Below are 24,381 nucleotides of genomic sequence, written 5' to 3'. Positions count from 1 at the left end.
ACATATACCATGCTAGGAGGTTTTAGGTGCCAAATAGAACGTGCCATATTGATCCTCATGTTCTGTGGACGCTTCATTGCAAGGTCAAGTATACTCCTTAATTCATGTAGAATAATTGCAAATCTTAATACCAGCCAATTTTATGGCATAGAGTAAAGGAAAGTTTAGCTACTTTTGCTTCAATATCTGGGATCAAGTGACCTGGATTGGCTGGTCATGTAGTACATAAATCAGAAAATCCTCAACAAAACCTCAGTGAAACAACAGAGACACTTTAAAAGAGTTTTGTGTATGGCTACAACCGGTCTATAATTCACTTTAATGCTCAGCAAGAAACATTTTGGAGATAATGGAGGGAAATGAGATACACGCTTACCTAATAGTAAGACAGCTTCTTTGCTTGACCAGTGTTTTATATCATTTAGCTGGCATAAGACTTGGATATTCTTTACTGCTGTCATGAAAACTGTCTGCTAGACAGCCTTAGCTTATTAGTTTTGCAACTAAAGGAACAAAATCAAGATTTTTAGAGAGTGACAGAAGTACCAGGGGTCCTGCCCCAACTTACTTATAAAATATCAATGAACAAACAACCTTCCTGATTTTCAGCATGCTGACTAAACCACTGGGAGAAAGACACTAGAAAGGATGTCAAAATGTAACACTTTAAATAGCCATGCATGCTTTCCTCCTCAGAAAATAAATATGAAAAAAAGAGAACACGACAGCTGTCCGAGTCAGCTGTTATCAAAGGTAACCCTCAGTCATTGACTTCAGTGACTAACTCGACAATAATTCAGTCACATTTCAAAAGTGCCCTTAATTCTGAAAGTTTCAATTTTGACAGTGTGTAAGACACAGACTGTGCTTAGTACAGAGCATCCTACAGTTATCATTGATTTCAATGGGAGGCTCAAGTTTCTACAAAACAGATTAATGAAGTCATAGATTTTAATACCGGAAAGGGCCATTATGGTAATCCAGTCGGACTTCTTTGAATTCTGAGAGAACGTCAGTAAATGTTGCTTGCATGGAGCCTATAACTTCCAGCTGAGCTAACGCATATCCATAGGAAGGCTTTCAGTCTTGATTTAAAGACTTGTGTGACAGTGAACCTATCACATCCTAGAGAAAGTGCTTCACAGTTAGTTACCTCAGATTTCAGTTCTCTTTTTTTTTCATTTCAGCTTCTAAGCATTATATTTAATTATGACCTTATCTGTTAAACCACCCTTTCTACCCAGGAATCATAATTAGCCAAGTGGAGCTTACATGCAGTAAGGATCTATTTAAGTGTTTTGTTATAAGAGTGTCAGAGAGGAAAACCACACAGAATTTGTGGGGGAAAAACTGCACGTACACAATCCTGATATAAACAGTCCTGATGAGCTGGCAGGTCAAGAGGTTGCTGAGGAGCCAGGGATCCTGGGGCAAGCAGGCAGGGACAGGCAGGGCCCCTGGAGCAGGCAGTGAAGGAGGGAGCGTCAGGTCCCTTGGCACAGGCAGGGAGAGCAGGTGGCACGCTTGCAGCCCTGGCAATCCCACACAGACATCATGACTGCAGATCCCCATGAAGACGGTTTCCCCAAATTGAGAATTTTTTCCTTTTGTAAGACGCTTTCTAGACAGCCAGCAGCCTTTGGTCCCCACCCCCTCAGCCATACGCATACCTTGCGAAACTGGACAGCATTACTTTCTCAGGTCTCGGCAAATGCCTCCTCCTGTTGCTTGGTTGTTTTTCCCTTGCTCATCTGCTGCTTTCCTTTGGCATGCTCAGAGCAGTTGTCTTCATAACTTGCGATGTTGTGGTTTTTTCAACCAGTAATTGGCCATCAGTTAGTTGTTTATAACATTGGGTCCTCTGTTTTCAAAGATATTTTCAAGGCCTTTGCTGTTATCCCATGTTAAACTCTAGTTCATAATACCTGTCTGGCACACAGCTCCAGTGCACAGGGCAGGCTCTCACCGCAGGTTGATAACAAGCCCCGCAGGCCAGGACTGGGGCCTTGTGAAGTTGGCACTGAGCCGGTGGCCTGCTGCTAGCAAGGGTAGTGCTCTTCTTAATAGCTTTCATTTATTCTCGGTTGCACAGTCGCAGAGGAAACTCATCTTTAGCTGGCTGTGTAGCATGACCTCCCCAGCGTTTATCGTACCGCTCTTCTCTAAAATGTACTCACTCATACTTGGTGTGCCCTAAAATCTCCGTTCCTGCAGAGTTCTTAATACAGTTCAACTGTATTAATAATAATACAGTTGAACTGTATTGAGATATGTGTTGTTCAAATGAGGCTAGCATAGCATAAAATCACTGTAATCAACCTACCTTCATCATCACTTACACTTCACATGTGGTCACCTGAGGTTATTTATTCTATATTCTGTTTCGGATTACTGCTAGAGAGATGGCAGAAGATTGGACTAAAACCAGTAGTCACTACGGGGACCTCACTGGATGTATGCCCTTTGACCGGGGATAGTTGTGCTGGAAGGAAGGAGCCTCTGCCACCTTTTTTTCTGAAAGATTTAAGCCTGTAGTGCCCCAAAACACTAGAGCTCAGCCTGCTTGAAGGATGGATTGGGTCATATGTCTGAACACCTAATTACAGTGTCCTCTTATGGTAAAAAGATGATTTTTTTTTTCTTTGCTGTAATTTTATAAAGTTCTAAAAGAAACTAAAATGCAGAAGGTATAAAATAGTATTTATTATTTTTAAACATACAGCATTTTTAAGAACATGTATGAAATGTCAGCATATTCATATATACATACATGTGTGGACAAATATAAGTCCTTGACAAACTGATACAGAGCACATATATACATTAGGCAAGGCAAATCTAACCCGGATTTGTCCTTATTCTGGATCTGCTGGTAGTATACAGAAATATTTATAGGGCCACCCTAGTAATTTCCAGTGCTAACCGATTTTCCTAGCTAAAAGCCAACCGTCCCTGTCTCATTCTTTTTGGATGAGACTTTTTTTTCCTAGCTGGTCTGTGACCTGTTGTATTCTAACAGGCTGGAAAAAGCAGGTGGAGGTAAGGGAAAAATGTATTTCCAGGTATTGACATACAAATCTGAAAATTATTTACCTTTCAACAGAATTGTAAAGGAGATGTAAAATCGGGTGGTTCTATACAGCAAGAGAGTTCAATCCATCATCTTACGATTCTGCTTTAGATCCACTTCCTTTCTTTGCACCTGACTGTACTTCACAGAACCACAGAATCATTTAAGTTGGAAAAGACCTTTAAGATTATCAAGTCCAACCATTAACCTAGCACTGACAAGTCCACCTCTAAACCACGTCCCCAAGCACCGCGTCTACCACACGTCTTTTAAATACCTCCAGAGAGGTATTCTTGTAGAGGTTCTGTTGATAAAAATGTACAAGAATAATAGCAATGCTGTAACAGTTAAGCACAAACTTACTGTTTCCATTACCAAACTTTTTGCTCAATTTGAATAATTTTAAACCCAACTAAAATATTGAAGTTCATAAATTATATTTTGCCCAGATGAACTGAATGTTCCACAAAATAATGTCGGCAACTGCACTGAACAGAAAAGCACCTCACTCCACACTAGCACTCAGCAATAATTTGTAGTTCCCACTCTGAGGTGCGGATTTGACCCCAACCAGGAAGTTTGGATTTTACTGTGATAATGTAACGCTTTATGAGACATAATTTCACACTCTTGAGGAGACACAAATCAAGAACATCACAACCTGGAAAATCGGATCTTTCTGGGTATTTTTTAGCTTTAAGTAACATCAGGTAAAACACCTGCACACACAGGGCACTGTGTATTTTGCACAAAAGTGAACAGGTTCGATAATTTTTTTCCTTAACGTGATAAATCATGTAGAAACCCTAACCAACTCCTTTCTCACCTCTAGCCTTCCTCTTTAATAGGATTCACCTCTCGTTGAGCTAAACGTACCATTTTTTCTTAGTGAAGACATGTCCATACACGTCCTTTATGGGGCAGGAGATAGGAGCAAGTAGCTCCGCAGCGATGTCAGAACACAAAGATGGGGAGGGGGGCCGCTTTCCCCGTCAAAACGGCCCTTCCCTCCCCCGCTGTTCTCGTGCTCTCACAACCCGAGACAGAAGAAAGGCCTCCCTTTCCTACCACGGCCCGAGCTCACGGCCCCTGACGTGCGGACTCAGGAGCGGGGGCAGAGGCCGCCCCTCCCGCCGGCGGGGCGCACGGGGCGGCCCCAGGAGACCGGGGCGGTGGCGACACGGAGCCCAGCCGGTGCCGGAGGGCGGCAGGCAGCCCACGGAGGAGCCCCATGGGGAGGGGAGGCCGCAGGGGCCGCGGGAGGGCCGGGCCGGGCCGCTTGTCCCCCCTCGTCCCCCTCACAGCTGAGGCGGGCGGTGGGCGGGGCCAGGCGGGGCGGTGCTGCCGGAAGCGCGGCGAGCTCCCGCCTCGCGCCGGCGTCAGGGGCCACGCGCTGGCGCCGCGGCGTGAGGGCGTCCCGCGGGCGCGGGCCTCCGGGCGCCCATGGAGGGCTCTGGGGACGAGGAGGCGGGGGCCGACGGGCCGCTGCAGCGGCTGGTGAAGCGGCAGCGCAAGGAGAAGCGGGAGCTCCAGGGTGAGGGGGGCCGCCGCCCGGCGACGGGCGGGCGGGGAGAGGGCTCGGGAGCGGGGGAGGGGAGAGCGGCTCCCTCAGGCGCCCGCCTGGCCGGGGGGAGGCGGTGGGGAGACGCAGGGTGGGCCGAGCGTCCCGCTCTCAGCCTTCCCCTGGGGGACGCTCCGCGGAGGCGAAGCTGGAAGCCCCGTAGGGCAGCGGGAGAAGCTCGGAGGGGGCGGGAGGGACGGTGGCGGGCGCGTTCGCCAGCGCCCGGCTTTGGGAAAGGAGGGAGCAGCCCGTGCAGTGCCCTCGCAAGGGCAAGAGGATGTCGGTAGCAAGCACGTTGCGTCTTGGCAGAGGTGCCAAGGCCATGCTTTGGTGCTAGGTGTGGCTCCTGTCATGCAGGCGGTCTGCTGAGTTCGCCTTACTGTAATTTTGGGAGCCTGACAGTGCTTCAGAGCCGTAACATAATGCTAGACCATTAGCGTTACGTTAACGTTTTGCTACTTTGCTTTTAAGTTAAAGGAGGTCTGTTTTTGTAAGGCATTTTAGATTGAAAAGCCGGTATAAGGGTCCTTGCTGCCCAGGCAGATATGTTTCTTTGTTCAAAGTGCAACTGATCTGAAATGAACTTTCACGTTCTGTCTAGCCACAGTAAAGTATCTATAGTAGAAGATCCCTGTGGTCTAACAGCGCTACATATGAACTGTTCATCAGCCACATTTTACCTACCCTATTACAGTAGATTAATATAATCAAGTAGTTCTGTTAGCTGGATTCTGTTGAGTTTTATAGTTGATTATAACCTTTTTGTTAAGCCTTTCTCATTGCTGGTATATTGATACGGCCTTTTCCTTTTTTGGTATGTGATGAAATAGGCCAATCTGCAGCCTTTTACTAGTTAGAGGGTTAAACAAGAGGAGAGACAGTATTGGGCTGCGTATTGTCATTAAATCTATAGGAACTTACTGTTTTGAGATGCCTTTTCCTTTCTCAAATTTGGATGAAATTGAAAAGAGGTGTAGGAATCAAGCATTGTGATTAAGTGGCTGGAGCACATGGAACATTGATCGGGAGAGGCTGAGGAACAGAAGGTTTTTCCACCTAGAGAAGGTGATAAGGGGGTATGTAATTGCAGTCCTCCACTACCTAAAGGTGGGAGGGGTGTGTAGAAGACAGCCCCAGTCTTTCCAGTTAGGAGAGGCCGTGGACCTATAGGCACACATTTTACCCACTTGAAAAATACATTCCTGAGAAGTGCAATGATTAACTGTTTGACAGATAACAAAACAGTTTGTTCATAAGAACTAACATAAGGTCTGTCTCAGCCTCTGAAAATCCATCATCTCCTCCAGTTGATGATCCTTGTCTCTACCACCCCCATATACTCTCCTTGTGTATTTGTGTTTGCCTCTTAAGTCCTGGGCTTCCTTCTCCCCCATTATGTTAATTTTTATGAACAAAACTGCTTTTCTGTCTGTCAAACTCAGCTGATTCATCTGTGAGGCTGAATGCTTAATGTAAATCTTTCAGTGTGAGCATTCTTGCTGCCTCTTCTTGAAAAGTTTTATTATCGTAGCCATCATCTTCAGTTCAATCGTGTCAGTCAAGGGTGAAGGACAGGAAAATGTACAGATGGTGAATAGCAAGCAGGGTGTTAAATAATTGGTGCTGTAACTCTTAAACAGTGAATACAGAAGTGATGAGAGCTAGCAGGGTGTGTTCATGTAAGAGCACAGGCTGTGGGAGCTGTGTGTGTTCAGCCTGGAGAAGAAGAGAAGGCTGTGGGGGATCTGATTGTAGTTTCCACTGCGTAATGGATGGAGCCAGACTTTTCAAAGCAAAGCGTAGAGAATGGTCTAGAGACAATGGCTGGAAGTGGTTACAAGAACAATCCTCATGGGAGGAAAAAGGGAAAATATTTTCATAATAAGGATGGTTAAACATGGGGAAAAAACTGCCCAGAAGGGTTGCAGAATGTTCATCCCTGGAGAGTTTGCACAGTCATCTGAATAAATTCCAGATCAATCTGAATTAGCATAACCTGATGTAGCTTTGAATTCAGCCCCACTTTGAGCAGGAGGTTGATCTAGATGACTTCTGGACATCCTTTCTAACCAAACTATTCTGTGATTTGAGAAATGGAGCCTTGACTCACAGCCTAAAAGTACGTATGGAACTTAAGGAAATTTAGGCTTTTTTTTCTTCTTGAATACCCATCTTGCTTTTAGAAGCTTCATTTTAAGGACAGGTAAACTCTGTTTTTACTTTTAAACTACTACTTGTGTGATTAAAAATTTACATATCTTTCTTGTGACAGCATTTGAGATCTCAGTGCCCAGATAAACTTTTTGAAGGCAACAGGCTGAGGTCTGCTGTGTTGATGAAGTTCTTAAGTATTTGTAATAGTAACCTGGCACAAGTTTTTCTCTTCTTCAGATATAATGTTTGCATCTATTAAGAAAAATATAGCTGCTTTAAAACGTGATGATCATAACAGGCAGTGTCATAGCTAAACTGTTAAAACATACTGATATGTTGATATTTGTAAATTTTTTCTTCTGTATGACTTGCAGTTCTCTTTTCTACAATGACTGTGAGGTATCTATATTGAGAGGTAATGTTTTATTACACTACTTCTCTAACAGCAAAAATTCAAGGTATGAAAAATGCTGTTCCCAAGAATGATAAAAAGAGACGAAAACAGCTGGCTGATGAAGTTGCCAAACTAGAGGCAGAACTTGAACAGAAGCACAAGGAGGAATTAAAGCAGCTGAAGGAAGCTTCACCTGAGCAGAATAAGGTAGGTGCCTTAACTTTAGCTGAAGTTGTACAGATACAATTTGTGTTAGGGCTTCTTTAACTTTTAAAAATTATAATGAAGTAACACTTTAAAGTATTTCTCCTTTTCCTCACAGTATTGGTAACTCTTTCATCTTTGGAAAGATTCAGCTGTTACACTGGGTGGGCATTGCTAGAAGGGGCATTTACCTGCGGGGTTTTTTGTTGTTGTTGAGCAGTATTTGGTTTTGCTCTTAAGGCTACATTAGTAGCTCAGTTGTCTTAAAGAAATATTTGGGGTTTTTTTTAAGTTCCTGTTATATTGTCACTCTAATTATCTTATGTAGACTACTAGAGTATTGTTGGCCTTCAATAGGCATTTGACTGATGCAGTGGTTTTTGTCTTGCAATTCTGTCAACAAGGTAATTGACCTTTTTGTAAGAAGATACTTTCTGTGATGATGGGAATTGTCTTAAATGCTATTATTCTGCCATGTTGGCAACATAGCTACATGCTTAAGTGCTTCCAGTTTGCTGTTTGATGGCAAACCACTTAATTTTTAACAGAGGCTTAGCATTATTCAAATTTAGCTGCAGGAAATATGACCACCTGAGTAAACTAGATACTATTAAATACTTGTGTGACATAGAAAAATTCACCTGTGTTTTAGCACTTAATAAGCAGAGTGCTGGAAACTCCTGTTATAGTGAATTTGCAATCCATAGACTTAATTTTGTATATTCAGTACTGAAAAGAACTCTATTTGTATCATGTGCCTGAATTTAAGGACCGCTTGTTCAAGTAGGCCTGTTCATATACTTTCTCCTACCTAAATGGGAATAGAGCTTATGGCTAAATTGGTGCAATACAGTTATCTGTGAATGACGCTAATGCTCCATGCTCATACATCTCCTTAAGTGTTTCCCTAACAGTGTGTGTCTTTGGGCTGTTTAAATCTTGTAAAGAAACAAACAACGACCTGTCTGTCTGACACTTTCAGGAGTAGATGTTTTCTGATTAGTGACCCAATAAAATGTTCAGCAGAATGCACTTTTGTTTGAAAATGAGAGTAAAAACATTTCTGAATGACTTTTAGGGAAATAGACTTGATTGAGAAGCATCTGCTGAGAATCCTTGTGGAAAAAAAAAAGTTTTCAATTGCGAGAGTTATGACCCTATAAAAACCTTCTGTGGTAGTTTTTAATCAGATGCTTATGCATTAAACATAATGCTTCTGTTTACCTGTATCTTAGATTAGTTTCAAGAGTTTGTTTTATTTTGCTAAATGAGCTGTCAAAACTTTACAGTGGAGGATCTTTCAAGCTAAAATCCTTGCCCTGGACATATAGCTTTGTCTGAGACTATTCTGTTCTGAGATTTATGGTTTTTTTCACTTCTCAACTTTTTAATTCGGATCGAAACATGTCCATGCTTCCAAGTGTGACATCTAGTTCATACCATTATGGGGTTAGCTTTGTCATTTTTCTTGAAGTGTCAACTCCCTGTCTTTTCCAGCTGCTGGTTATGCTTTGGTATGGAAGGTGGAACCTTCTTCTGCTTTAATTGTCACGGAACTTGATAATGGCTGTTTGGGTACTTCAGTGGGCTGGTATGGTGAGGAAAACTTTCCCTTTCAGCCAGTAAGCAGTGTTCACACTTCAGTGTGGAAGCTTGTAAGAGAACATATAGATTAAATTTGAGATGTGCAGTTCGTAACTGTCTCTTTGTTGAGACTACAGAAAAAGTAATAAAATGCATGACAGTGGTTTGGGATGTGAAATGCTTTACTTTTGGTTTTGACAGGTTCTGTGTTATACACAGATCTTTGTGGTTAAACTTGCTAAGTATACTCTGGAATTACCTAGGAACAGAACTTAAAATGGTTTCAGGAGATGCCTATCTCAGTTATCATTTATACTAACAAGAATATTTAACATTTTTTTCTTTTTAGAGAGATTCTATAGCTGATGGGGTTGCAAATTTAGAGCTTGAAGGAGTAGAGCAACAGATTCAGCATCCTCGAATAACAAAAGCACAGAAGAGGCGGGTATGATTTAACATTTAAACATTTTACAAATATTTGATTGAAGTTATATTCACTTAAACTTAACTGTAATAACCAAAGTTAAACAATTTTGCAGGGGACATTACCTGGCTAATTCAGTATTGATGCTGTACCTACTGGGTGCCTTGAAAATCTGTAAAGCTGCTACCTAGAGATATGTAAGCATTTTATAAACAGTTGTACTTTCCTACCCTCAGCCGTGGGCTGGGAATCAGAATAGGTCAGGAGATGGGAGCTAGAAAAAACAAATGATGTAAAGCAAATGATCTTTTAAAAGAATTTCACTAAAAACATTAATAAAGAAATAAAGTATTTGAATTAAAACAATGTAAAATACTACGTGGAAAATATGCAAGTAGTAGAACTTTACACATTTAACAAAAGAACATTAATACTGAAATTCTTGTTTCTTAACAACTCAAAAATTTACATTACCTGGTGTCCAGGCCATTAAATCTTGTTAAGCTTCAGATGCTAAATTGTGATGGATTAGCATTCTCATTGTACCTGCATGAATATTGGTTCAGGGCCAGAGGAGCACTGCTTTATTGCAGAGTCCATCCCCTGTTACATGATCACTACTGCAGAGCTGCCTTGTAACAAACATGATAAAAGGATGTTCCTAATTCATTGCACCATGTTTAGGCAAAATAAAACTCTGTAGCCTAGTTTTCCTATATTGTGGTTGCCTAAACTAGTCTGGTCTTGATTTGTGGTGAATTTTAAGTGTGAGAGTGAAAAGATCATTCTCTGTACTGCTTCCTTTTTTACTTGTTCATTTACTTTGACTCTTATTCCCTTGTTAATTTAAGCATAAACTTACAAAGCATTCTATAAAATTAATTTTTATGTTATGTATTATTACATCCCCTCTAGTATTCTCTGTATGCGTTCTTATCCTTCCTTTAGGTTAGGGAGCAGTCTTTTATGAGGTATACTACCTAGCCTGAGGGAGTTTCAGTTTCATGACATGAGCTCCATTATGCAATCCTATGCGTAAGTGGTAGATCTCACACTTATTATGAAAGAGCAATATTTTCTGTTGTTTAATTAGAATCCTCATACTTGAGTTGTTTGCCAATGTGGTGAAATAGGTGATCCTGAAGAAATTACTACTATTAATAGCCTTTGTATGGGTGTTGTAAAGTGTTATTTTGCGTGTTGATATAATTAAGATTTCTCCCATTGCATTATTTCGGGTGTGGTGGCAGAGGCAGTTAGGATATATTGGTCACTTACTATTTGCTAAAGTTTGGGTTTAGGAGGTCTCCAAGATTTAGTAGTACTGATTTGGGAGAACATTTCACAGATACCAATGTACTGAGAAAATATTTGAAGAGTTAGAAGCAAGCACTAAGCCAAGAGCTGTACAGGCATCTTCTAAATTTTAACATTTGCTGTAATTTTTATGTGTTTTTAATCTAAGGAAAAAAAAGCTGCTTTGGAGAAAGAAAGAGAAGAAAGGATAGCTGAAGCTGAGATAGAAAATTTAACGGGTGCTAGACATCTTGAAAGTCAGAAACTTGCCTCCCTATTGGCAGCAAGGCACTTAGAGATTAAACAGATCCCTTCAGATGGCCATTGCATGTACAGAGCTATTGAAGATCAGCTCAAGGATCGCCAAAATTCCTGGACTGTTGCAACTCTGAGGAACCAAACAGCAAAGTATATGCAAAGTCACTTTGATGACTTCCTGCCATTTCTTACAAACCCTAGTACTGGAGACATGTATAGCAGAGGTAAGACTTGTGGCATAAGAGATTTTAAAAACTGTTACAACTATTTCTGAAAATTCTTCATCTTGGTTACAGCTGAATGGGGACTAATCCATTATGGTATTTGTTCCTGAACTTTGTTACTTTGTTGGTTTGGCTGTGTTCTATGGAACACAGAATTATGGTCCACTATGAAATTTGGTACACTGGAATCTTTGTAATTTATCTTTTTTTTTATTTATTTAAAGTAATCTAGCAAACATTATTCCCCATTTAAAAAGTAATAGAAATCAGAACTTGCTGGTTACTAGATGGTAATCATGTTCTAGTATGTGATTTTAAGTTGTATTATAAACAGCTTGTCTACCAGGTTAGGGATGATTTTTTTTGTCAGCTTTTATATTGGAGTTTTCAATTTACATAGGAAAGCTGTTAAAAATGAGTGTGAAATTCAAGCAAATCTCTTTTATAATAGTTTGCATAGATGCTTTTTCTTATTCTACCCTTTATTTTCACTGTTTACACTAGGCCTTTTGGAGCCCTTTCTTATAAACAGACTAAACTAAAAAAGATAAAGGCATTTAGTGTGGAGCAATGGTGTAGGCTGACTAAAGGCAGTTAAATGGAATTTGTGTACTTATTTGAGCAATACATGGTTTATTCTTTTCTTACTGCATCTGGAACATCGTGCAAATGACTACGGTTTTTTAACTTACTGCTACATTCATTTAATAGTTATTGCTGTGGATTTCAGTTGGTGACTGGGGGCTGTTGTGAAGTAGGAGGCATCTTTCCCATGTTTACAGAGGTAACTGTCACAGGATAAATGTGCCCTAAGAGAAGACTGAATGAAGTTCTGCAGAGCAGCAGGGAGTTGTGGTTTTCTTATGTCTCTTAAGTCTGTTATAAGGGGAATGTATGAAAAACAATTCTGAGCAGTCTTCAGCAAATCTGTTCTTTCTTTATCAGAATCTATTCATATGGTTCAGAAGCCTGAAGGGTTGTAATTCATAAATTTGAAAGCTTGGTTTCTGTAGAACATGATCTGCAAAAGGTTTATTTAGCTATTAACAAAGAAACTATTGGGAATAAGTACTTCAGAGGTTAAAAACAAAGCAGCTAATTTGGAACTTAAAAAAAACGACAGTTGAACTACGTACAGTTACAAGATTTTAAAAACATACCTGACACCTAGCTAACATAAGAACTAAGCATACTACCTGCTATCACATTCTTTTCTAGAGTCTCAAAACAACAGTCTCTGAAACTTAACAGGAAGAAAACTGTACGCAATTTCATGCTTGTTGTTAACAATTCCCTGAATAAAAAGTTCAAAATATAAACCTGTACTTCTTTTTATTCCCATACTTGTTTTTATTCCTGTCTTCAGTCTTAATTTTTCTAAAACAGTTATGGGGGTTTTTTGGCCTCTGGTGATTTTCTTTTCGTTTCCTTCTCTTCAGTGAACATACGTGTTTTCCTGGATAATGTGTTTGGACTTTTCAGGTTCTAGTTCTTCATTGTACAATCAGTATTTTTCCTCAGTTGCTTGTTCTCGCATAAGAGAAGTACTAAAAGTTGTCTGTTCTTTCCTCACAGAGGAATTTGAAAAATACTGTGATGATATAGTGAATACAGCTGCATGGGGTGGTCAGCTGGAAGTAAGTATTGTACTGATAATTTTTATTTGTAAAATTCTGAAGCGGGTGAATATACCTTCAAAAAAGGGCTTCTTAAGAAAGAATACCTGAAGGCATAAGGGAACATAGTCATAAATAGTTTATCAATAACTTTATCCTATGGTTATAAATTGTTTTCCCAAATTAGTAGCTTTTCTGATGGTGTGCTGCTGTTCTGATGTATTTGACGACATGCAAGTTAATGAATTCAGTAGTTCTAAATATCATTAGAAGGACTGACAGTACGAGCGGGGGAAGACTTTCTAAGGAGAAAGCATTTTATTATGCAGACTTAGATGGTAGCAAAGCTGACTAGAGTGGAGCAATGTTAGATTTTTGTAATGTAAACCAAAACTTGAGCTTGAGAAAATACGTATTTATTCTAGTTTGTCTTATGTATTGTTTTATCAAAGAGTAGTTACCAAATTACTGAAGCTAGCCCAATGTTACCTGTGTTGTATCATCAAAACAATGATTAATTTAAGGCAACCTGTTTTCAATTAAAGTTTAAAAAGTTAAAATAATTTTGCTTACTTTGATAAAGTTTATTTTCTAACAATATTTGAAATGTTATGCCCCAACTCATGTCTGCTAAAACTAAATGCCGTATCTTCCTCTGTCCTCCCTACATTGGATTTAATCCTATTATTGAATTGTTTTTATGCCTTGAAGCTAAGGGCTTTGTCGCACATTTTGCAAACACCTATAGAAGTAGTGCAGATGGATTCCCCTCCCATTATTGTTGGTGAAGAATATTCAGGGAAACCAATAATACTTGTGTAAGTATGTAATTTTGTCCCTTCTTAAAATTAGTGCACTTATTTCTATAGCAGAGGGCTCAGCTTTGATTCTCACCTGCTCCTTTATTTTCTGTTATGTATCTGATGTTGAAATGCTGCTTGAATCTTGCAGGTCAGAAATTATGTTTGTGATTGACACACTTAGTTTAAAGATATTGTAATTAGAGTTCTTAAAATGCTGACAATCAGTCTGAAGTGCGATTCAGTCTGAAGTGTGAAATACTACAAGGTCATTTTACATGTTAGATAATTCCAAAATAATAGTGAAATTGATATAAGATGCAGGAGGAAACTTTTTTCCTTCAAAGTTTATGTCAATCTGTGCCTGGAAGTCACCAGAATTAAAAACTGTCTTTATTAATTCTCTCCTATTTAATGACCCTGTATATTTTTTGTGCTAAAACTTGAATTTATTTAAGCTATCTTCCAGTGCTCTTAATGTTTGGCATGGCGTATACCTTTAGTTAAACTGAACACTAATTCTGTAAATTTTTTTTTTTAGGTATATGAGACATGCCTATGGATTAGGAGAACATTACAATTCTGTAAAACTTCTAACAGATGCTGCTACAGAAAATGGCAGCTAGCATACAGAAATCTTAAAACCACATGGGTAACAGTTGCATCTTGATGTGTCAGGCTCCAGACAACTCCCAGACTGGGAAGTAAAACTAAATGGAATGGATTAAAAATGAAAAAAAGACATACAAGGTTTGACTATAAATCAGAAATAGCTGTTGATTTAAAACAAAACCAAAACAAAACAACACAACAGTATTTTGAACTTGTTGGTTTGAATCATGTTTAGAAGATCTTCTCTAAAATGGTGGCTGTGTAATCATAAATTTTTTTTTTAATAGAGCTTCATCCCATGCTGCAGTGAAAATACTGAGTAGTAAATGTTTTGGTTAACCTGCATTTCTGCTGAAGAATTAAGGTTACCTGAAGGGTCCTGTTACATTATTTCTGGTAGATTTTGATGATCATGGAAGAGTTAAGGCATTTAAAATAATTGATTTTGATTGATGAAATATCCTCTACAGTGTTTCTATAGTTCTATCAGGATCTAGCTTTAACGCTGTAGTAGGGATCCCCTTTCTTTATTTGGGCAGAGAAGAGCTGGAGGCAAATACAGTAGTAGAATATCTTGCTTGGCTGAAGGAATTGCAGAATCTTTAAAATAAAAAGACATTCATCTAAGATTTTTACCAAGGTTTGAGGACTTAACTTTTTTTTTTGCAGTTGATAGTAGGAACTGAATGCTTGATGCTGTTCCTACTACTGAATCTGTAGGAAGAGCACTGTTGTTTATGACTATACATCATAACATTGATGCAAGTTAACTGTGCTGTTCATCCTTCGTAGTCTTTCATCTGTGCATTTCGATGATACAGAAATCTTACAAACAAAAAGCTCCTCAAAGCACTTCAGGTAGTGAAACTCATCTGAAGTCATCATTTATGGATCTGCTGATCTAAGCACTTTGTGATCTCTAAAGTGTGATGTTTTATAATGCTTAAAACAGCTGGTTGCATACAGGTGTAAAAATAACCACCTTGGGTTTTGTCAGTGACTTGAAAGGTGATCTGCAAAAGAATCAAGTTTATTTTGATTGCTCTTTATGATGCACAGAGACTTGAAAGGTGGTGGTTTTTTAATATGGCTTGACTTTTTACACTAGAAACGTAGATTTTTGTCTTTAAGTCACTGTAAATGTGACTCCAAAATTAGAAGCATACTGAAACCAAAGTTGTAATGCAATTGTTTTTTAACAACAGAAGTGTGTGCTTTTTTAAAAGCCTTAGTCAATAACACGATAATTGTCTGTATTTTAGGGCTGATGAGTGGATTTGGAGAAAAGATGTTCATGTCAAGTTTAAACACTTTTGCCCTGATTTGAGGATTATGAGCTAACAGTGCGCATTTTGTAGTCCTTCATTAAAGCTAGCCAGCAGATTGACATTCCTGGGACTTATAAATTAGAAAAATCTGCTCTTACTTAAGGAGGAGATAAGTGTTCACTTTATGGATCAGATTATGTCTGATTTAAAGCACTTTGAGAGAGGGGCAGGGGAAAAAAAATCAAGACAATTGTAGCAGGGAGTTTTGGACAAGCAGAACTTGAATTATGACTTCTTCAGACTGGTGCCTGCCAGGAAGACAAAGTATTAACCAGATCAGGAGGTTTTACATCCTTATTTATCTGATACAGTATAGTCAATATAGCTGTATTTATAGCAGCTGGTTTACTGCAGAATTTGGTTTACCACCCTGATTGTATGAAACGATGTTTTTAATTTCAAACAAAAAATTGGATACAACAGTATGGAAAAGTGTCTCTATTCATAATACCACTATGAATTTCACTAAAAATAATAATAATCAGAAATACTCTTCTCTGTGTTGCTTAGAATTGATATGATATGAAATGCACATGCTGCATCTTATAGATCCCTGTGAAAAAAGTTCTTTTTTCTTTCAATAAACCAAAAGTTCTTGATTTATTGGGATTTCATTCTTGTTTGATTAGCTGACAGAGAAAAGATGCCAGAATCGTGGAATGCCTGTACTGACAGTTTGTCCTGTTGAAGATGTTTACAATTTGTATAAAGCAAAATAATGTTTTAATATAGTGAGTGAAAGATCCTTGCTCATGCTGTATGGGACTTGCCCAAAAGTAATAAATCGGTTTATTTGTGGCAAATCTTGTTGTGGTCACTTTTTATTTTGTACTTAGATTGTTCACTTCTTAATTCCTAGTATTAGTAAGTTTACTTTGTTTAATTTTTATGGCTTTAGGGTCCTACTGTAGTATGAATTCTCCAACAACTGACTATTCCTATTCAAGCAGACAAAGCTTTACTCTTTATGAAATGAAGTTGTTTCTAAACAAGATTTATGCTCAGTGTTTTAGCATTTCAACTTGAACTCTTCTGTAAAGCTGTATTTGAAAATACTGTTGAACTTCTCCATACATAAAAATGATAAAGTGAGAGGTTTTTTTTTTTTTCACAGTTTAGCTTTTGACTTTTGTCAGATTACACTTTCTCTGCGAAACAGCAGTACTTATTTTGAGTTTCTATGTATTGAAGTAGCTTTTCTTGCTTTTATCTGCAATTCATTGACATCAGTTTCTTCAGCCACTATTTCTTTTAAGGGCTGGTAGGTAATTTTTTTTGCTCGAGTAACTGAGGTTCGTTTCCAGCAGGAATGCTCACAAGAATGGGAGGGAAGCTGTCAAGTGGTCTGCAATAAACTGTGTACACTCTTCTTACAGGGAAGAGCGTCCTCGCTGCCGCGGGCGCAGCGCTAGGCCCCGGCGGCCTGAGGGATCTCTGGGGGCCGCGGCGGAAGCGCCCCGGCTGCGGCGCTGGCGGGCCCGGGTCACGTGGGGGCTGAGCTGTTGCCACGGCAACAAGCGGTGTCGCCGGCGGGGTGCGCGGCAGCCGCCCGGCTGGGCCTCGCTGCGGCGCGGGCGGGACCGGCCGCGTCCCGGAGCCGCACACGGCGCTTGGCCTTCGTCCCTGTCCCCTTTGCCGAGCCTGCGCCCCGCCTCGGCTCTGCCGTGCGCCCCCGGTAGCGCGGGCTGCAGCCAGCGCCGGAAAGCGGCTGGGAGGTGCGTGGCAGCATAAATTATTTAAATATTCCATGACTTTAAGGATTTTTTAAAAAGAAATAATATAAAATGCAGTGAAACAGTGATGTTCCTTGTGCGCCTTTGTATGATTCTCATAACCTGTTGTGCTTATGTATATTAAAATATTACACCAAAGCTAAAACACCGTGAAGAGGGGAATTTGTTTCACAACCACTCGCCTCGAGGCAAAATTGTCACTAGAGGCACTTTTTGCCTCCTGTCCATGCTCCGTCCTTCCCGTCTCCTCTTTTTACCAGGCAGTTCAACAGGAGCTGTGACAGGCCCCTGGAGAAAACCAAGGCTGAAGCCTCCTGTCTGTGCAGAGCACGTCCCCCTGCTCCTGCGCTGGCTCAAGGAGTAAGAGGTGCTGGCAGCGGGGTGACTGGGCAGACCTGAGGCTGTGGGGTGGTGGTCCCCCTCTGCGGAGTTACGCTGGAGTGTAATATTGTTCTGAATTACAAAAGTGAGAATTACCGTAGCTAAACGTGCTGGCGGCAGATGGGGTAAGGTCACTGCTTCTTGCGGTTGGTGCTGGGGCTATGGATTTTGCCCAGTTCTCCAACCCTCCTCCTTCACCAGCACTGGTCGCCTTGCAGCTTATGAATTCACTGATGTGCCAGTTGAGTAATGGAGATAGGCAGCGTCTCTTTTGTAGACAATATGGGTGGTCGCAGTGCAGGCAAGCCGCGGTGTACGTTCCGGGAAGTCCTGATCAGATATACTGCATAGGTGTGCTGGGTAAGTGGCATCTTCAGGGGTGCAACAACCTTCATGTCAAAGGAGTGAATGCTGAATGCCTCAGAGATACCCCAAAGGCTGTGGTGAGAGTGGACGTCAGAATGTCCCATCTGCATCATCTGGGTAGACAAGACAACACTTTGGGCTATCACCTTTCGTAGGCCATGGAATTGTTGCAAGTACAACTTTTTATTTTTAGTCCTCAAGACACAACCTGCCCTCCTCTATCTCCCAGCTGGTCTCCTGGGATGTATTTATGAATGACAAGCAGCCTGTGTTGATTACTTAATCTATGAAAGTAGCTGAGCAGACTTAAAAATAGGATCTGAAATATGGAAGGCATTTTCTGTGCTTTCCTTGGCTCCAGTAAGAACACTGACCCACCAATTCCTTTGTTTTGAGAGACTAACAAAAGCAGCAGATGGGTTATGATTAATCACTAGAGGCATATGATATATGTACTTTTGAATACAACTAAAATCCTTGGCAGTTGCCTCCATACATTATAAACAGGTATATCGCAAAAAGAATTGTTCACACACACAAAAATGTTTGGTAAAATTCAAAGTAAACTGATGTAGTCTCTATGTTCCAGATTAAATAAATACATCAAGTTGTCAATTGAAAAGCTTTATCCTCTTCTTTACAAATTAGAAAAATTGGAGTGCATAAGCTTAAATAGTAAGCAGATAAAAAATATTCCTAGGGAGCAACATTTTCTGCAAAGGCTCTCTGAACTTCATCAGTCCTGCAAATATTTTGTCATGATATCTGAAGAGATTAGATACATGAAGAGCCTGAAGATGCTGTGTTTGTCCACAAACAAACTTAAAAACCTTCCAGATGTGAGTAATAGTTGTTTATTTTTTAAAGCCTTTTTTTTCCTTTTGAAGAATAATGTTGTCTTATGAAAACATTTGAGCAAGATATCTTTTTTTGAAATCATTACGCAAGTCATGAAGATGCACTTTAATAATTGCATTCTGGAAGGTATTTGAATACTCTTTCAAGGAAGCTAAGGATGTGGAGATTTTAAACTAATAATTCTTCCTTATATACATATGTATCCTATAAAACTCAAAATATGAATTAAAATGTCAGCAGTATAAATAGGCAATAGTTCATTGTTAAATCCTAATAAGGCTCCACTGAGTTGGGAAAGAGCGAGGGACAAAAGACGGCATATCTAATGAAGAAGCATTTTTCTCTTAGCTGAATACAGAATGTTGGAGCACAAAAAGCCAGAAGCAGAATTGGGAAAGTTGGTGCTAGCAGGGGATACCTGAACGAAATGCACAAAAATATCCAGGCTAAGAACAGTGAAGCGAGAGAGAACACAAAAGTGAGGGTTAGAATAGCTATAGGAGTAGCCAAGTGGAGAGACGGCAAACTAAGCTAGTAGCCTGTTTTCCAGAAACAAAACACAGATGGATTGTGTGACTCCATGGGATCTGTTCTTATGCTAAAATATATTTCTGAAAGGGGAAAGAAAGGTCAGCATTTGCTGCTTTTTCTAGCTCATAATTTACTTAATTTTATGAAAAATACCAGTTACGTGTTTGTACAGGTCTTCTGTGTGTCTTTACACCTCGTGTGCTTCTGAAGAATTGCACTGTATAACCAGCCGTCTCAAACGTTTGGGGTTTGGTGAGCTCCCCGAAAGAGAGAGCTGTTTTGTACCTTCACTGGCAGCCTTCATTGCACCTTCTTCACTGATTGGTAGAGCTGCAGATTACTTCAATGGATTTTAAAAACTTTAATTTATTTTAAGCTCCGATATGTTTATCAGTATTTGACATAGTGTTTTATGTCACTGATTTAGTTGCAGTATTTGCTGTCTGCTTGATCTGCTGCTTGAGTATGTTATCCATCTGCTTCTGAACATTTTATCACAATTTTTGCAGGCAACTGCAGACTGAGAGTTGACATGGAGATCTTTGAGAAAACCTACATGGGACAAGAAGCTGGATAATGTAATGAAAGAATGCTTTAAATCCAACTTGAAAAACTGTGCTGTTCGGTAAAAACAATAATGAAAAGATTCTTGAGGAAAATTACCCTGCTGATATTCCAAACCTTTACGTTTTAATTTTTATATTTTAGTTGTGAAAATCAAGTAAAAGTTATGTTTGTTTGTTTTTAATAGAGAAGAAACAGGATGTCACACCTCTGATAGTGTACTCAGGTTTTGCAGATTCTGTTATTTCTAAAAGAATGGTAGCATTCCCCAACATAACAAGTGATGTTTCCTGTCTAGTGCAAGGACACATTACAAAAATGGTGATAAAGGTCTTTTTCCAGTTAGTCCCTTTTGAGCTTCGAACATTTTTTGTGAAACATCCATGTGTGTAGGAGTAGAGCTGTTCAGTTTTTTTAATTTAAAAAAGTGCCTTTAATGGTGGGGGTCTTGAAGGGGGACAGGAAGGACACAGATTGCTTTCCTGAATTAGGTAATAATTGAACTAAGACATTGGGGCACTATGTGGTTATATTGAGAAAACTGTGTATTTAAAATATGTATACCAATATATCTTCTACATTGTAGGATATGCACTGACTTGTCCCACATGATAGCCCCTTCGGAAAAAACTTCTTAGCTACAGAGTTTTGGCATTGGAGCTGGAAGTCTGTGGACTGTTGCAGATCTAGGACATCACTGGGAATAAAAAGAAATGTGGAATAGCTTGCGTGACTGGAGTGGTGCATTAGATGGATACATTTAGGAAGGGCAGGCTGGGAAGGTGAGGAGGAGAGGTTTAGCTTAGCGCTTGGCTGTGGGACAGGTGACAGGTCTGTTCATAGCTTATGGGCCAGGATCAGAGGGGTGGCCTACATGGGGCGCATAGTGGTGTGTGCCTGCTACACACCAACCAACATATTTTTACTAATTTTACTAATAGTGGGGTTTTTGCACAGTTCGAGTTCCCTGACCAACTCCAGAGCCTTAATCTAAAAATAAGACAAAGCAGGCTAAATTCGAAAGCTATTGCTTAGTAAATACATTTGATTATGAAGTCTCCATTAAATCCTGTGTATGAAACTCAGTGTCTTTTCCCTGAAAGATTTAGTTATGTATTTTAAGACTAACACACAAGATAGCCTATTTGTACAACAGGTGAAGCCAGGTCTCAGTAGAGGCTTTCTTGTATTCTCGCTTACTTCGCACAATGTATGGTACACATCACAGTGATGCATGTAACATCAGAGTTTGTCAGATGCACAAACTAAGGTATTACCTTCAAGGAGTGGGCTTTCCAAAACTGATAACAAATGATAAATGATTTAAGAGTCTTGAAATCGTCTTTATAAATTTCAGCTGCATTGGTATGCAACATTTTCCAGATCAGAGCACTTACAAAAGATAATTTCAAGGATTGTAATCAAATACACATTTTAGTAAGGAGAAAAAATCCAACCCTGTACTGTGTGCCATAAAAAGAGATGAGAACTGCTGACTACTATTATAATAGAAGCTAAGTAAACAGGCCAAGAAGAGAACAAACAGGATATCTGGTAAACATGTAAGCTTAATTTTTTTAGCAGAATTTCTTATGCATAATAACTTATGCATAAGATGCATAAATAAAATACATTTTGTGGGCTAAAAGTTATTTTAGCTAATTAAAACCATCACCTTAAATAGGAAGGCATAATTAGGACGTAATATTAAATAGAAAAGTAATTCCTGAAGTTTCTATAATTAAATTTTAAAAGAAACTTAGCAAAGATCTCTAAAGCCATTTGCCCATCTGTCAGAACTTATTCTTTGTTTCTCACAAAGGACTGACACAAGATCTTTGATTTCATTTACACCAATAGGTTTAAAAAAAAAAATCTGTAACTGACAACAGCACATTAAAAATGATGCAACATGCACCTTTAGAATGATGGAAAAATGAACCTCCATCCAGTTGTCTACACATGTCTCTGCTCTATTCCTGGATGCATTCCTACTAATCAGGTGAGTGAACATCATCAGAAAAAATAGCACACAAGTGTCGTGGATGGAGTGAGAGTGCACTTCACTTGCAAGAGAGAAGTAAAAATGTAGTTTATTGATATAGAATAGGGAGTTAACAAAGTTCAATGTAACAGTGTTTTAACAAGATTTGATGGCAAGGTACACTTGATCATTTATTGCATAGAGGACAGGGTCAGACAAAACTGTCAGGGAGACCCTCCCCTTGAGTCATGAGGTTTGGAAAAGGACCCCGTTGCTTTCTAAGCTCCTTCTCAGAGAGCAGTCTAGGTGCGGCTGGATCCAGTCCTAGTCCCAGACTTGGTCAACAGTTTATGTCTAAAGGATTATATGTGTGCAATCAATCCTTTATATCACTTAGCTAAGATTTCAAAGTTTAGCATGCTATTAGTCACTTACCGAGGATCTGTTGCCGCAAGGAATCTCTCAGCCTCGAGGAGTAACCTTGAGAGGTATCCCTGCTCAAGAGGAGATCCTGGCGTGCAGCCCACTGCTGTGCAGGAGAGCTCAAAGGGCTCTTGGGCTGCTCGCTATTTATGGGGGATAAGATGATTGACCCATAGTCATATTTGCATGCCGACCACAGATTTTAGTTTCTTCGGTGGGCACATTGCACAATAGCCCTAGGCTGTTGCATTGTTATCTGTCTCCTGAATCCACTTTGAGCCGATGCAGCCATTGTGACCAGATGCATCCATTACAATCACCACTGGTGGTTATCACCTGAGCAGGGTTGCAGGAGATAAAGGTCGGGGGCAGGGGAAGCACACCATCACAACACATACACTAATAAAAATGATAATCTGAAGTTTCTTTACATTCTCTGTATTCTTGAAGAATTCTTTTAAATTGTTGGGTTTGAATGACTTTAGTTATAGCAAATGGAATATTTGAATTATCTCATTACTGGTCTTCAGAGGACCAACCTCTTTCAAAATGATACTGCTGGGTTGTTTCTAAAGCAGTGCATTATTCTTACAGTGTAATTCCCTTAATCTAAAGTCCTCCCTTTATTTCAAGAGAAAAGTTTGCAACAGTTAATAACTAAGCAGTTTTGCTGCTTCAGTTTACATCAACTGTTTTACACATTAAAAAGCTATTTAAGGATAAAGAAATAAAGACAGATGCTCCATGCAGTATGCTAAGTTAAAGCTCATCTTCCTTTGCAAAAATTTAGGAGTGCATATTCCCCTCGTGCTTCTAATAAATAATTCTCATATTTTAATCAAACAGTTAATCCTCATTTGCTCTACTTGATTAAGCTTGCCACTTGAGTGACAGTTTACTGGAGAGCTAGAAATTGTCAAACTCAGCCCATTTAAGACCCAAAAGACGATCAGAATATCTGAGATTAACACATAACAATGTCTTGTACTTGACCGATTTTAGATGTACTTTAATGTTGTTATCTCTAAGTGTTTCAGTGCAAATCACAGAGCAGTTTTAATAGTAGACTCTCAGCAGTGAAACACTTCTTGCTTCCAACTTTTCAAATGAAAGTTGACAAATTTTTTATTAAAGCACTGTACAAATTAATAATATATTGTCAAGAATAAAACTATCAGTAAATCTCAACTGAAGAGCTTTAAAAATCATAGAAGCAACTTCACTTCTAATTTCGCATATAGTACATCTCACAAACATTTGCTTTTGAAATATAGAAGCCTGGGAATAGATAAACCATAACTATACCGAGTAACTCAAATTATATTTTAAATTATGCAACTATGATTCTGCATGTTGCTCATCTGCCTGTGGACATATAAAAATATATAGGCATATTAAAAAATATATATATATTCCACAAACTTGGTGGTACTTTTTTTTCAGTTTATTTTCTAAAGTACAACAATAGTTAAATTTCTGGAGTCAGTGCTGAACGTATCACTGGCACACAAAGCACATGACATTCTGTTCATTCAGTTAATGGCTTCAAGGATAGTTTAACTTAGTATTTGAAGGACTGTTAAGATTAGAGATATGTATTAAATATCCTTTACTTTTTATCTCTTAAGTATAATAACCTGTTTTTAAAATAGCATAAATCAAAACACAAGGTCATGGAATGTGGGGTTGGAATGTGGGTCTCGAAGTTGGGCAAAAAATTCTTGACAAGGTTATCAGTGGCCTCAATAACACACATTGTTGTTATAAAACTAACCAAGTACCTTCCAACAGTTGGTTTGCAAAATGTCAAAGTTTGATCACACTTTTGTAAATTCAGTGCAAACCAGATGAGTAAATATGAAGCAAGATTTTCGTAGAATATTTTAGTTTTGAAGGGATCTCTGGTGGTCCTCCAGACCGACATCCAGCTCAGAGCATCACTAACTTCAGATAGATCAGATTATTCTGTCTTTCACTTTATGAGCATCGTCCTTCTATATGTGAAAAAAGGGGAGT

At 39.3% G+C, this 24,381-nt stretch overlaps 1 protein-coding gene across 1 annotated transcript; it reads left to right on the top strand.

Annotated features, from left to right (window-relative positions):
• Positions 1–4,414: 4,414 nt before the first annotated feature.
• On the top strand, positions 4,415–16,319 carry OTUD6B (OTU deubiquitinase 6B). The gene is made up of 7 exons (XM_072852237.1): positions 4,415–4,604; positions 7,232–7,386; positions 9,317–9,412; positions 10,857–11,169; positions 12,745–12,806; positions 13,497–13,603; positions 14,127–16,319. The coding sequence occupies exons 1-7, from the start codon at positions 4,514–4,516 to the stop codon at positions 14,209–14,211; spliced, it is 909 nt and encodes a 302-aa protein (XP_072708338.1). The 5' UTR covers positions 4,415–4,513; the 3' UTR covers positions 14,212–16,319.
• Positions 16,320–24,381: the final 8,062 nt, after the last annotated feature.

Source organism: Ciconia boyciana, chromosome 2 (genome assembly GCF_034638445.1).
Source record: "Ciconia boyciana chromosome 2, ASM3463844v1, whole genome shotgun sequence".
Taxonomy (NCBI): Eukaryota; Metazoa; Chordata; class Aves; order Ciconiiformes; family Ciconiidae; genus Ciconia; species Ciconia boyciana.
This window is presented reverse-complemented; position numbering and strand designations above follow the sequence as displayed.

What these genes read in the sequence shown, in the direction of transcription:
- OTUD6B (XM_072852237.1), top strand. Translation starts at nt 4,514, where the DNA reads ATGGAGGGCTCTGGGGACGAGGAGGCGGGGGCCGACGGGCCGCTGCAG. An exon ending in CTTCACCTGAGCAGAATAAG is followed by an intron (nt 7,387 to 9,316) that starts GTAGGTGCCTTA and finishes TTTTCTTTTTAG; the next exon opens with AGAGATTCTATAGCTGATGG. An exon ending in TGGAGACATGTATAGCAGAG is followed by an intron (nt 11,170 to 12,744) that starts GTAAGACTTGTG and finishes CTTTCCTCACAG; the next exon opens with AGGAATTTGAAAAATACTGT.